This window comes from Aythya marila (genome assembly GCF_965140915.1).
Source record: "Aythya marila genome assembly, chromosome: Z".
NCBI classification, from domain to species: domain Eukaryota; kingdom Metazoa; phylum Chordata; class Aves; order Anseriformes; family Anatidae; genus Aythya; species Aythya marila.
The window spans coordinates 13,587,039-13,600,068 of NC_139080.1; the positions used below are offsets into that span (position 1 = coordinate 13,587,039).

The window sequence follows — 13,030 nt, forward strand, 5'->3', positions numbered from 1 at the left end:
GTTGGAAACATTAAACGAGTCTCGGTTGCATGGACCTTGATTTGATTTTAACTTCATGAATCTCATTTGAGTCCTGGATTTCCATCCATGTACCTCAACTCTGCAAATAGTTAGGTGTGCAGACAGCAATCAGAATGAGAATTGACTAGTGAGTAAGGAGAGAAGAAACTTAGTATTGTTTCAGAACTCTCCTTCCTCTATTCCTTCAGTTTTCCCATTCTGAAATACTTGGGTTTTTGCAGCTAGCTTAGCTAAGGGTAAAGCACATGCAGTAGAGTGTCCTGTGATTTCTTGAGAAAACTGCAAAAGAAAAAAAGAAATGCAATTAACGGAAGTAACAAGGCATCGAAGTAAGCTATAATATCTAATTTAAGCCAGTCTGAAGATACAAACTAGGTTCCAGCTACTCTAATAAAACATTATTGCTATGTTTCTTGCAGGGGGCTTTCACACAGATTAAGTGCAGCTCTGAGATATTTATTGGCGGAGTCCCCAGTTACGATGCAGTGAAGAAGAACTCAGGGATCCTCAGGCCCTTCAGTGGGAGCATCCAAAAGGTGTGTGCCCAGAGTAGCATGTTGAATGTGTTTCTTTTTATCTCATTGTATATCCTATCCAGTGGACACTTTAGGAGAAAACCTGCCCTTATAGCACTGATAATATTCAAAATAATCCAAGAATTCATCTCAGGAGCCCTCCACAAAGTGCTTAAACACATATTTGCAATGAAAGGTCTGTCAAACTTTAATAGCCAGCAAGTGTTACTGCTGCTATTCTCCCTATTAATTTCTGTTCTGTACTAATGAATGAGTTAAAGCCATACAGAAGCAAGTAGAGAGAGATGCCTAATACTATGTCAAGATTAGAGCCCTTGGAGTGCCCTTTAACACAATATATGAATAAATGAACAGAAGAGATGTTCAAATACTTAAAGGTATACACACTGAGGTAGCTATAAGTACAATAATGAGCAGAAAAGAAGGTGCAAATTAAAGTGGCTTCCAGTCCAGCTAGAATATTTTTATGCCACCCAAGAGCAGCTCTCCTCTCCACCTTCCCCTCTTACTCTTTTATGTGGGGTGCACGAATGGGGAAGATCTTCTTCATTGTTGGCAGACTCTAGGGACTATGTTCCAGTACAGTCAGCTTTACCTAAGTGAAATCATTTTTGAAAGAAAAAAATACATAAATTTGTAAAATATTCTGAATAAGTAGTCAAAAGAGAGCTCAAGTTGAATTAACAAGTGCTCTCCCTAGATTTAGCATACCAAAAATAATCTGGATAAAGCTCAAAGCTTGGCCAAAATCTTCAGTGTTTAAAATGAGAAATTCTTGTATGAGATATAATTAAGAAATAAAAAGCACTAGTAGTGAATCTAATTGATCAAGACAGAGATGTAATTGCAATTTAGTGTAATTGTTTTCATCACTTGGTCCACCTTTTTCAGTATCTTTGTAAGTTATCTAACAGAAAACATGAAAATCGGAGTCTGTAATAGCGGTGGAAACAGGTCAGTGACATGAATGTATTTGGAATGATGGGCTTGAATAAACAGTATGCAGCTTGGAGAGCGAGATAGGGTAGGAAGCCTGGGAACAAAGAACTTAGGTCACACTTACATGATATGGGACTGTACCCTAAAATACAGAGGCACTGATAAGGATTTGGAAATGCCGAGCATGCACTCATATTTTTTTTTGGTATAGTTAAGAACGCGGATGGGATGTCAGGGGGAGCACTGCCTGCCTCTCAGGTACTGCAAGACTCTTAGTTGACTGCTGTGTTCAAACACAGCAGGATATTGGAGGATGTTATAGAAATAAAGCTGTAAACATCACTAAGTCCTGGAAAACGTGCCAAGTATAGAAAGATCTCAATCTTAGGTCTTAGGAGACCTATGATCTCAATCTATTTAGGCAACTCAGATAAGGGTAAGAAGTGACTTTGTTGTGGCTTGCTAATTTCTACATGAGGATGGGATTTCTCTGAAACAATGCAAAAAAAAGGCAGAATGTGAAACAATGGCTGGAGGCTGAAAATAGTTTAAGTGAAGAAACAAGCATTTTTATAAGTGGGGGCTTGTTAACTAGTGGCACAATGTAGCTGGAAATTAGATAGAAGCTGGAAAGGTAATGAGCTCTTCACTGATCCATGTTTGTGACAGGACTGGATGTTTTTCTACTGTTGAAGTTGCTTAACGCTGTCTGAAACAGAGTATAGGCTCTCCTTGCAATCTTCCCTCCCCACATAAACCTCCCTAAGGTACATTATCTGAGTTATGTGGGAGCCAGGGTACGCAACTGTTATAATTTTCACTTCTGCCTTTAAAATCTATTTATTTGTGAAAATGGACTTCTTATTTTGATGTAGCTGAGATCAGAAGCTACACACACAGATGTAATTTCTGTGCTGAGATTTTGAATCTTGGATGAGATTTTACAAATGTCAGTTTTATTGGAGAACATATGTTGCCGACACACTGGAGAAATCCCAACATCTAACAATTCTCTTTGGTTTGTGCACAGACAGTTTTGTGAAGTCGTTAATTATGTTTTTCATCCATTCTTAACTCTAGCTTCTTTCCGGCAAAATGAGGTACTAGAAAGCAATAAAGAGCGTGAAAAACAAGCTGTTCTGCATAGTATTTGTGTTGTCAACACTGGTCTCCTGGGGGTTTTCCTGATCTCAGAAACGCTTTTTCTCAGCAGTGCTCATCTGATTTTACAGTCCTAGATCACGGCTTAGTGTTCAGAGACCAGACCGGTAAATCCCACACCACTTCTCTCCATATAGGGTTGCCTAGTTCTGTGTCACAAAACACAAAAGAAATTTCATCACAAATGGGTCAGGGTGAATGTGTTGGACCTGTGCCTCAAAAACATTCTGATCCCAAGGAACAGATTGTGGGCCAAATTTCTAGTGTTAACTTTCTCTGAAGTCTCATAAAGAAGTCTTCTGACTAGCAGAGCAATACAGATAGCCTGGAAGGCTTTAGCATGTGTTTTATATCTTTGTATCTTTCTTTTTAACACCCAGATTATCTTGAACGACCGGACAATTGATGTGGCACATGATTTCACTTTTGGAGTCAACCTAGCGAATGCAGCCCACCCCTGTGTGAGCTCACCATGTGCAAATGGAGGCAGCTGCATTCCCAAGAAGGACAGCTATGAATGTGACTGTCCCCTGGGCTTCGATGGGCTGCATTGCCAGAAAGGTAACAATACCCACATCTCAATCCAGAGTTCTTTGCAGAAATAGCAGACATTTAGCAACTGCAACTGTTGTACACATTCCTTGAAATAGAAACCCTGGAGGTCAGAGCTCCCTTTGCATCCATGCATGGTCCACCTACCCAGGCAAGAATTTGCTTTGTTATTTACGAACATCATAACTGTTTTCCCAGCACAGAGCAGTGATCCACAGATAGCAGCCCACTATCAGGTTGCTCACAGTGGACAGTACTGCACGCTTCATATACCTCCCTGGTTACGCAGTGCGTTACAAAAGGGGAATTCCTGCCAGCGTCCTTCAGCCAGTGATTATCTTATGTACTGAAGCATGAGGATTGATAACCCTTGTAATTTTATCCTCCCTAGAGCTAACAATAAATTTGGGTCTCATATACAGCAAGGTCTAATCCTTCTGTAGACTCTTACTGCTCTGTAATTTTATTGTCTGCACCTTGGTACCGTAGACATCTTGGTACCAGAGAACATCAAGGAGAAAAACCTGCTCAGGCACATGTTGTTTTTCTTTATTCAGAACCACTGCAATATTTCAAGCCTTAGACTCAGGAAAGTATTTTGACTGCATGAAAAGCCTTAAACAAAGGAATATATGTTGTACCACTAGATGGAGATGTTTCCCTTCAGTGTTAGGCTTGATTTTGAAAAACCCTGAGGAACTGTTGCAATGTAATAGCAAAAACGTTAAAAAAAAAAAAGATGAGTGACATTATTGTCTTTACCCACTCTTTCATTTATCACAGGCATAAACTTCAAAGTGAAAAATAGTGGTTTGATTTAAATCATGATGAATAGATTGGCCTTTTCTTCCGAAAAAAGACAGTGTCTTAGAACAAAAACATATTATTAAAAAACAATGCAAGAAACTGCTCTGCTTACGTTATTGTGGTCTAAGTATTAGCAGGAGGAATGTCATTTATCCTGACTTCTCAGTGGGGAGGAATTGTGATTTTGCAGGGTGCTGTGCTCCTGCTTTGAGACAGCATACCCAGGTCTCTAGGGCGGATTGAGGCAAGTAAACGTTTTGCAGCTTGAGTGTTGACAGAAGTGCAGATAGTATGGATGTATCTCCTTCTGCACCTCATTCAGGACAGCCCTGATGAGCCCAGAACAGATTTCTCAAAATAATCATTACCTGTACCTTGTCAGTAGTGTGTAGACACAGCTAAAGCAGGATTCATGTGTATGGATGCTGCTACTTTGGCACAGGGCTTGGCTGGTGCACTCAGCTGGTTTGGGAGAGGCTGGAGGTGCAGCCTCCATCCTGCTTGCTGGTGGGAGGCTGTAACCCCAGGCACTGAAAAAAACAAAGTGCTTGTGTGGGACTATGCCTCCTTCTCCAAAATAATACATGCACTTACAAAAATTCAACCTAAAGATTCTGGTATGTGATACGAGCTATCCATTTACACCATAATGGATCATTGGCTGAGGATTTCATCAGTTTCTGCTGGCATTGCTGTGTTTTATGTCTCCTTTCCAAGCTGTGATGAGTGTTTAAAAAAAAGTAGTTGTACTTAATTGTAACATAGAGTGGAATGGCAAATCATTGCTTTCCTCTGGGTACAGCTGATCTGTTCATAAGCCATGGTAAGTCACTAGCACTTGTAAACAGCAGAAAGGTTTAGTGCAGGTCCTACCTGGCTGCACCTTTGTGTGTTTTAAGCAGGCATATATATATATATGTAGTTGGGGTAAAACTATTGAGTGCTATTTTCGTAATTGATTACACCTGCCTATAGAAAAGGGAAGTGGGGTTCACATGTTTGTGGAAAAGTGGGCATGCCACTAGATGGTCGGTGGAAGGGAGATGCTTATGTTATAGAAAATAAAACCAGAACATTCTTGTTTTGTTTTGTGCTGACTCGCTGCAGAGTGTGGAAGTTACTGCCTCAACAGTAAGTACTGCAAATGATATGAAAACTGCTCTGTCATTGTGCGCCTGTGTCTGCTCTAGCAAGCTGGATGCTGGATTTCCATTAAGTCTGGCAATTTTCTGTCAACAATCCAAAACATTTTCTGGCATTATGTAGTACTTCCTTCAGCCTCATCCAGTCAATATTTGAAACTGCATCCAGAACACCTGCCAAGTGCAGCATGGTGGCTGTAGAGCTGGCCCCTGCGTTTGCAAAGCAGTGGGGCCAGGCAGGTGCTTTGCAGGGGTAGATGCTCCTTCAGGTCACTGCAGCTGCTCAGACTTTGCTCCTGCTTGTCATGAGAGCTTTGGTGCCTCTTGGCTGAATAGCAACGCGAGGGGAGTGAATGTGTTTGGTACAACATCTCTTTACTGGCCCTAGTCCTTTCCAGTTGTGAAGCTCCTGCATGCATTAAGGGTACTGCTCGAATTACCTGGTTTTCTGTGGTCACACTCCATGCAGCCAGTGAGAAGCACAGTGAAGAGCAAGCAGAGATAAATGGACATGAAGTGCTACTATGCAGAAGAAATCAGTGAGAGGGAAAGGGCAAGGGCTGTGCACAGCACCAGCCTATTCCTCTGCCGCAGGCAGAAGCAGCTAGGTGTTACTGCCAGCACGGGACACGCACAGGGAGGAAAAAGGCTCTGACACCCTCTGCCTCCATCCGCTGTGGTCGGAGACTGTCCAACACAGAAAGCATCAGAGTGAGCAAGCAGTGTCTGGCCAAGCCCAATGCATCTTTTGCAATCTTACAGCACTGCTGGCAGGCTGCGGGCTGTGGTGGTTTCTTTAGACACATTAGGCAGCTTTCCTGATTTCACTATGGATGGAAACAGACATTTGTCACTATCTAAAATTCTCACTCTTGGCACTTAAAGCTCAATTTTGTATTGCTGTTGTTGGCTGCCAGACTACAGCAATTGTTATGTATCTGTGTTACAGTGAGCTCTTAAAGCCTAGCCAAACTCAGTATTGCACAAAGAGAGCAAACATCCATGCACTGAAAAGCTTGAAATCTATATAGATGGGATTAGCTGTGGGTTGAAGGGATTAGTTCTCAATAGGAAAATAGGATGAAGTTAGCTATTTCAAGGAATTTATAAAACTGGCTTATATTAATGCAGCAGGCAGCTATGTGAGCTCAGCAGCAAGCTGTAGGATGCTCACTCAAAAGTAAATCTGTTCAGGACAGCACTCACAGGCTGCCAGCAGGTCTATGTCAGGCATGTTCTGTGATTTGCATCACACATCTGAGTTAATTTGTGAATGTTTTTTTTCCCAGTGGGAAGCAGTACATGAGCTCTTGTGCTGGTTGGAGTACAAGCTGCCCTCCCAGTGGGGACTGGGACTGCAAACCACAGCTCTGCCAGGGGCTGTCCCTGGGAAAGAAGCTGGGGGAACACCAGTGAGGTCTGGGCAAGACATACTTACCCTGCCAGACAGCACTGCTGTGCGTGCTGAATGCACGGGCCAAGAGGCTTTGCACGTTCAGCCTCTGTCCTACATCCTTTAGAATACTCTCGGTTGCTTTTGGTAGACATAATGGGATGAAGGGTGGCTTGGATGTCCTTCCCAGAGCTAGCCTCTTCCTGCAATGCTTCCCAGAGGTGCTCCACTGCACCATGGAGAATCAAGGAATACGAAAACAGGGATTAAAACAACAGCAATAAAAAAAAAAAAGCAGCATTTTCCCAATACTTCATATTTTCCTTTACTAATGTTTATGGTGGAACAAGACAGTAGGCCCATGGTATAAAGTCAATGGTTTGAAATTCCCCAGCTACTGCCCCTGTATTTATATACAACCTGATGGTTCCTTTTTGGAAGTCAGTGTCCGTGAGTTCAGCTGGCTTCTGGGCCATCAGCAGGTACCTGTCAATGCAGGACTAAATCAATAAAACAGCCTTTATTTATTTATTTATTTATTTATTTATCATTTTTTTTCCTTCTCTTTCCATGTCAGCTAACATACATAATTTTTATTTTTTTTTTAATACTTTTCAGCCATTACAGAAGCAATTGAAATACCACAGTTTATTGGTCGTAGTTACCTCATATACAATAATCCAGATATCCTGAAAAGGTAACGTATCTCCTGTGAGCATAAGTGATTGTACTGGTTCTTTACTGTTACAGTGTTGGGAGCCTCTTGTGGCAGGAAGTTGTATATTTAAGTGTTTTAAACTATTTCTGCCATAATTGTATATATTTCAGGAAATATATATTTTTTATACATTTGCTTATGGCTTAGCTTGTTACAATAGATAAGCATCTTGTAGCCTTTGAAGAAATATCAGCATACATCTGATATGGAGGAGGACTGGTGTGTGCTTTTTGAGAACAGAGAATAAACATACAGATACTTCATCCATTGTCCAAGGGTTTAAACTCTTACTCTAGACTAAACTTTAGGTCCTCAGACTTCTATTTGGCTCCTCTCTAAAAGATGTCCAAATTCCAGCAAATTTTGCAAATTTTATTCTAGCAATACCAGCCTCTATTTCGACCACTGCTTCTGGAAGGTTTGCCATATGTCCTCACCTGCAGATCCATACCTCTCACCTCCCAGGGCACCCAACCTACCAGACGTTCTCAGCGTCTACTTGTGAGACTGCATCTCACATGAGATGGGGAAAAAAAGTATTTTCTCTTTCTTGCATGGAATAACCCAGCGTTTGGGATTCTGGGGAACCAGATCCAATTCCACCACCCTGAAATGCTGGAAATGGGGCTGTGAACCACAGTCCCTCACAAATGAGAATGTAGGCAAGTTGTTAGACAGTGTCCAGCAGGATGGGGGGACATGAAATGCTGCATCATCTTCTAGGTTTGTTTGAAAGAAGACTGGCTCAGTGCAATATTTTACTATTATTTCCTTCTCTTACATTAAACAGGGTATCAGGAGCAAGAACAAATGTGTTCATGAGGTTTAAAACCACAATGAAGGAAGGTCTTTTGATGTGGAGGGGAGACAGTCCCATGCGACCTAATAGTGATTTCATTTCTCTAGGCCTTCAAGAAGGAGCACTAATATTCAGGTAAACTATCACATCCTTATTTTTACTGCATACAATGCACTCGGTGCTTGAAGGAACCAAGTTGAAGGAACTTCAACTTATGTTTTGTTCAGTGATAGATCCAGTTCTTGTCTGGGAAAGGATACAAGCTGAAGTAACACGTGGCCAATTTTACATCACTCTTCCTCTCTCTCTAACAATTCTTAAAACATCATATTTTTACAGTGTTTTTGGTAAAAGTCACCCTCAGAGGGTAAGAGTGCTGTCAGTAACTCCCCCCATTGCTCTTGCCATCTTAAGTAAGTAGACCAGGTGTAGGGCTTGCAGAGAGAATGAGGGTCAAGGAAAGAAATCCTTGCTAGTGCCCATGCTCACTGTAGGCTTAGTCTTCATTGGATACTTGGGTGTGCACATGGGAGCAGGACTCTCACCTTCTTAAACCCCAAAATAACCCTCCCTGTTACACAGGGACAGCTGGCACCAGGCTTTGTTACTGCCACCACTAACACAGCCACTTGTTTAAGAAACAAATAATATTATTGTCAAAAAGCAGTGTTGGGAAATGGCTTGTCTCCTGTTCTTGCTCTCCAGAATTGTTTTCACCCTTGCAGACAGTTAGGCAGAATCTGTGCAATGTTCTGCATGGTGCTTTATGGGACTCGTGCCTTTTGAAAACCATATCTTTCCTCATGATCCCACTTCTAGGTAGCATCACCTCCAATTTGTGAAGGTAGGCTCAGGTGTCTGGAACCCAGAAATTAAGATGCCTGAAGTGTGAACCTGATGGGGACGTAGTGTCTGTTGAGTAATTTCACTAGCAGCAAAGAAATACTGAGCTTCAAATGAACCCTGGAAGTTCATGATTATCTCTGTATTTATATCATTAGGTTTCATCCTTTCTAACAACACAGGTCTCAATCTTCTCTGTAATGCATGCTTTATTTGACGGGTAATAGTTTATTTAGCAATGGAGTTTAGCAACCTCTCTCCCATTAGGCCAAGGATTTGTAGGTCACTGACCATCACAACCTCCTGGCTCTGGGAGGAAATGCCATGTAGAAGCCCTCTCCTTGCTGCCTGTGCCAGTGATGATGTGGTACGCTCTCTGACCTGGGCAGAAGGGAGCTTTGTGTGTTCCTCCATGAGCCTGACTTTGCGAAATAAATGCATCACCACTGGGTTTCCAAAGGAAGTTATGTGCAAAATCTGATCCAAAGGGGGGCTCTGGGGGCTGAGCAGATGTATGAAGCACAGAGCTAAGGTGCTCAATCAGTGTGCAGGGAGACAGTCTTTGCAAGGGAGGTGGTGGTAACACTTTACATTATGGTTTGGCATGTGTGGTTCTTGTTTTTCATTTTAATTGCAGCTACAATTTGGGCAGTGGTGTTGCTTCCATAGTGGTGAACGGCTCTTTCAGTGATGGGCGGTGGCACCGGGTGAAGGCCGTTCGGTAAGTGGCCCCGCTTCATCCCAGAGGCAGCACCGCAGAGGAGCCACCACAGCTCCCTCCCTGTTCTCGCGGCACTTTGGGGCTGAGCCACGAGCAGCTCAGCTGCTGCAGGAGGGCACACACAGAGATCATTGTACTGGAGGTGGTGGTGCCAGCTCTGAAGGCCAGCACAGCTCCAGGCAGGCTGCCAGCGTCACGCGGGGCTGTTCCCAGGCGCTGACAGGCCGTCTCTCCAGCCCATACCATGCGGGTTAACTGCATTTCTCTTCAGCGTCTGCATTCTGAAATTCCCTAGTGAGCACTCCGAGGACTGGCACAAGAGCTGGAGCACGGACCGTGGATGCCTACTTTCTCTGTTTGGGGGAGGTGCAGGCATCTTGCAGTGTATATATAACTCACATTTATAACTCATTACCTCATGGGAGGCCAGCGTGCCCAGTGGGGAAAGCACGCATCTCTGTCCTTGTGAGATGTCAGTTCCCTGGAAATCACAGACTGATGTTAGCACGGTTTGTCACCAAATTCAGTGAGAAGAGAAGCTGACAAGTGGCTTTTCTGTCAAAGCAGTTATTAACCATTTATGAAGAGGAAGTGGCCTAAAAGCTCCATCAAGAAAGGGGCCGTTTGAGCAGGGCGCTTCTCATGTTTTACCTCAGCTTGCCTTTTTTCACCTTTCTTGTCTAAGCTTCTGCAGTTTACTTTTTATATCATGTCTGATTTTTAAAAAGCACATCAGCACCTGCCCATCCTCCCCTAGCTGTGCAATTTACTCCTTTTCCAGTTTATTTCTCCTCCAGAAATGTGTCCCCACCTTTGCAGGTCCCTGAAAAGAAACACCCTGAGGGGTCAGGATTGCCATAACCTGTCACTGCCTCAAATCAGCCCCATCCTCCACCAGGCATTGAGTCCCCTTGGCCTCCTGGCAGGGGGAGGATGCTGCTGCTTCTCCCACCTGGCTGTGGGCTGGATGCCTAAGAGCTGTTTGTTTTTCATTTCAGGGATGGGCAATCTGGCAAAGTAACTGTGGATGATTATGGAGCCAGGACTGGTAAATCCCCTGGCAAGATGAGGCAGCTAAACATCAATGGAGATCTCTATGTAGGTGAGTGCTCGCTGTCCATGTTCAGCACCCAAATGTGTTTTTGTGCTTGCAAGAGTGGCTACAAGCCAAGGCATTCCAGCTCAGTCTGAGTCCAGGTGAAGGCTCCATGCAGCAGCCTCTGATCCTCCACAGCCTGGTTTCTGAGGGAAGGGGAGCAGTGGTAGGAGAAGGGACTAGTACCAAGGTGCTCATTGTAGTCCCCAGCAAGTAACATTAGCTGCAAACCCTTCACATTAGTGGGAGCCTGGGCACAAGCTTTCCCAGTGCCCAGGCTACTTATTGCTACAGTTTCTGCAATAAGTAATCAGGATCCACTTTCTTTCTCTTCTGCTTATCCTCTCTGAGTGCCCAAAAGCTGTATTTAAAAAGCACAGCACAACCCACAGCACAAAAATCACCTCTGAGGTTTGCTAGGAAGCTGTATCTCATTGTTGGGCATGCAGTGGGCTGAGCAGGAGCACATGTTGGTGAAGAGTGTCTCATTGCTTCCTTTTCCCCAGGTGGCATGAAGGAGATCGCCCTGCACACCAACAGGCAGTACCTGAGAGGGCTGGTGGGCTGCATCTCGCACCTCACGCTGTCCACCGACTACCACATCTCCTTGGTAGAGGATGCAGCTGACGGGAAGAACATCAACATGTGTGGGACCAAGTGACAAGAGAGGAGACCTGGAGCTGAGGACCCATCCTGTGCTTGCGTGTGCAGCTGAAAGTGAGCTGGCTGCCGCAGCCCTCCACAGCCAGACCACAGTCACCATCAGAAGATGACAGAGCCAAAGGGAAACCCTAAAAAAGAAAAGAACATTTTCCCTCTCCTTTCCTCTGCTGACCAAACCAAACTGAGTATTTTGTGTAGGAGCCGTCCCCTTTACCCGCTGCGTGTTTAGTGAGTGCTAAAGGTCGTGCGTCAGTGCAAACGGCAGAGAACTGTGTGGTGTTATGAGTAGCTCAGTGGCTGTGTTGTGGTCCATAGGTTGTCTTTTTTAATGTCAAAAAGGGCAGTCTTTAAACACCTGCATTCATTCCACCTTGCAATGGTACAACTGTATTGTGCAACAGATACATGAGCAGGCAACGTATCTATGCATTCAAATATATGTCCCCAAATCAGCAGTTCTTCTCACCGCTCTGATTTAGCTAAGTTATGTTTCATCCCATGTAAATAACAGCTGCAGTGAGTGGTTTCAAAATGTTGTTGTTTGTTGAGGAGGAAAGTTCTTAAAGTCTACTTTTTTACTACAAGCAACAAAAAACAACGAACCAATTTTATAGGAGTAATTTTATACTTGTATATTTTTTATAGCAGCAGCAGACCTGCTTACATGGTATAACTTTTGACATTTAGGTGTACTATACAATTAGCTCTTTGCACACTTTCCTAAAAATAGCAAAGTGACCTGTGGTTTCAGTTGGTTATATGGAAGGCTCAGTGTCTGTATTATACAGTTTTGGTGGAGATACTTGTGAATTATAACCAGTTTTAAATCTTTTTTTTGTTTTGTTTTGTTTTGTAAATTTTGACAGTTTAAAATGTACATTTTGAAGTTTTCCTGGCTTAAACAGATTAAAAGGTTAGGAGGAAAAAAGTACAAACTCTTGCTGCTGTGGTATTTTAAATCACAATTTTTAATACTGAAAAATGAGAAAAGGGATGTGCAAGAGACCTCGGTAGGTCACAGACCTCTTAAAATAAAATATTTTCTAGGCAGTGGACCAACACTTGTGCAACCTTGATTGCCAAACTGTAATTTAAGCAGGCGAAAAGAGTGCTGTTGAGACAGTAAGGAAATGATCCAGAATTTCATAGTTTGGAGATTTCTGGGTTTGTTAACTCTTTGTCTGAAGCAGAACTATGAGCTGTCAAGGGGCAGAGGTGCCCGAGAAGCACTGACTTCCCTGCCAGCATGGGCTCACCTGAACGGCAACGTGCTGGGAGGACCTGATGTGGCAAAAGCAATGGGAAACAGGATCATTTGGCTGCTTTTTTACTGTGCCCAGGGTGCTCCCTGGGAACCAAAACACGTTTCTGAGTCTCATCCCATCTAGAGCTGGCTTTGAACAGCTGCAGACTGTAGGGAGCAAATGGCAGGTGGTGCTAGATGTGAGCACATGTGAAATAGCTTCTGAGGAGACCACAGCCCCTCTTGTATGTACTGATGGGAGATCTCAATTGTTTGGGGTGATGATCTTGTGCTCCATGCAGACCTGGCAGCAGTGGCCGAAAAGAGATGCTGGGAGTTAGAAACAGAAAGAAACAGAAGAATATATGATGGTGCCAGCATGTAGCATGTGCACCT

At 43.5% G+C, this 13,030-nt stretch overlaps 1 protein-coding gene across 2 annotated transcripts in view; it reads left to right on the forward strand.

Moving 5' to 3' along the window:
* The window catches only part of EGFLAM (EGF like, fibronectin type III and laminin G domains), a 75,087-nt gene extending 62,761 nt beyond the window's left edge, over positions 1-12,326 (forward strand). For both annotated transcript variants that reach the window (XM_082782833.1, XM_082782834.1), the window contains exons 17-23: positions 441-557; positions 3,038-3,218; positions 7,170-7,248; positions 8,060-8,203; positions 9,549-9,632; positions 10,631-10,734; positions 11,235-12,326. In XM_082782833.1, coding sequence (XP_082638959.1) covers positions 441-557; positions 3,038-3,218; positions 7,170-7,248; positions 8,060-8,203; positions 9,549-9,632; positions 10,631-10,734; positions 11,235-11,389 — 864 coding nt within the window. In that variant the 3' untranslated portion in view covers positions 11,390-12,326. The remainder of the gene's footprint in view (positions 1-440; positions 558-3,037; positions 3,219-7,169; positions 7,249-8,059; positions 8,204-9,548; positions 9,633-10,630; positions 10,735-11,234) is intronic.
* The last annotated feature ends 704 nt before the right edge of the window (positions 12,327-13,030 follow it).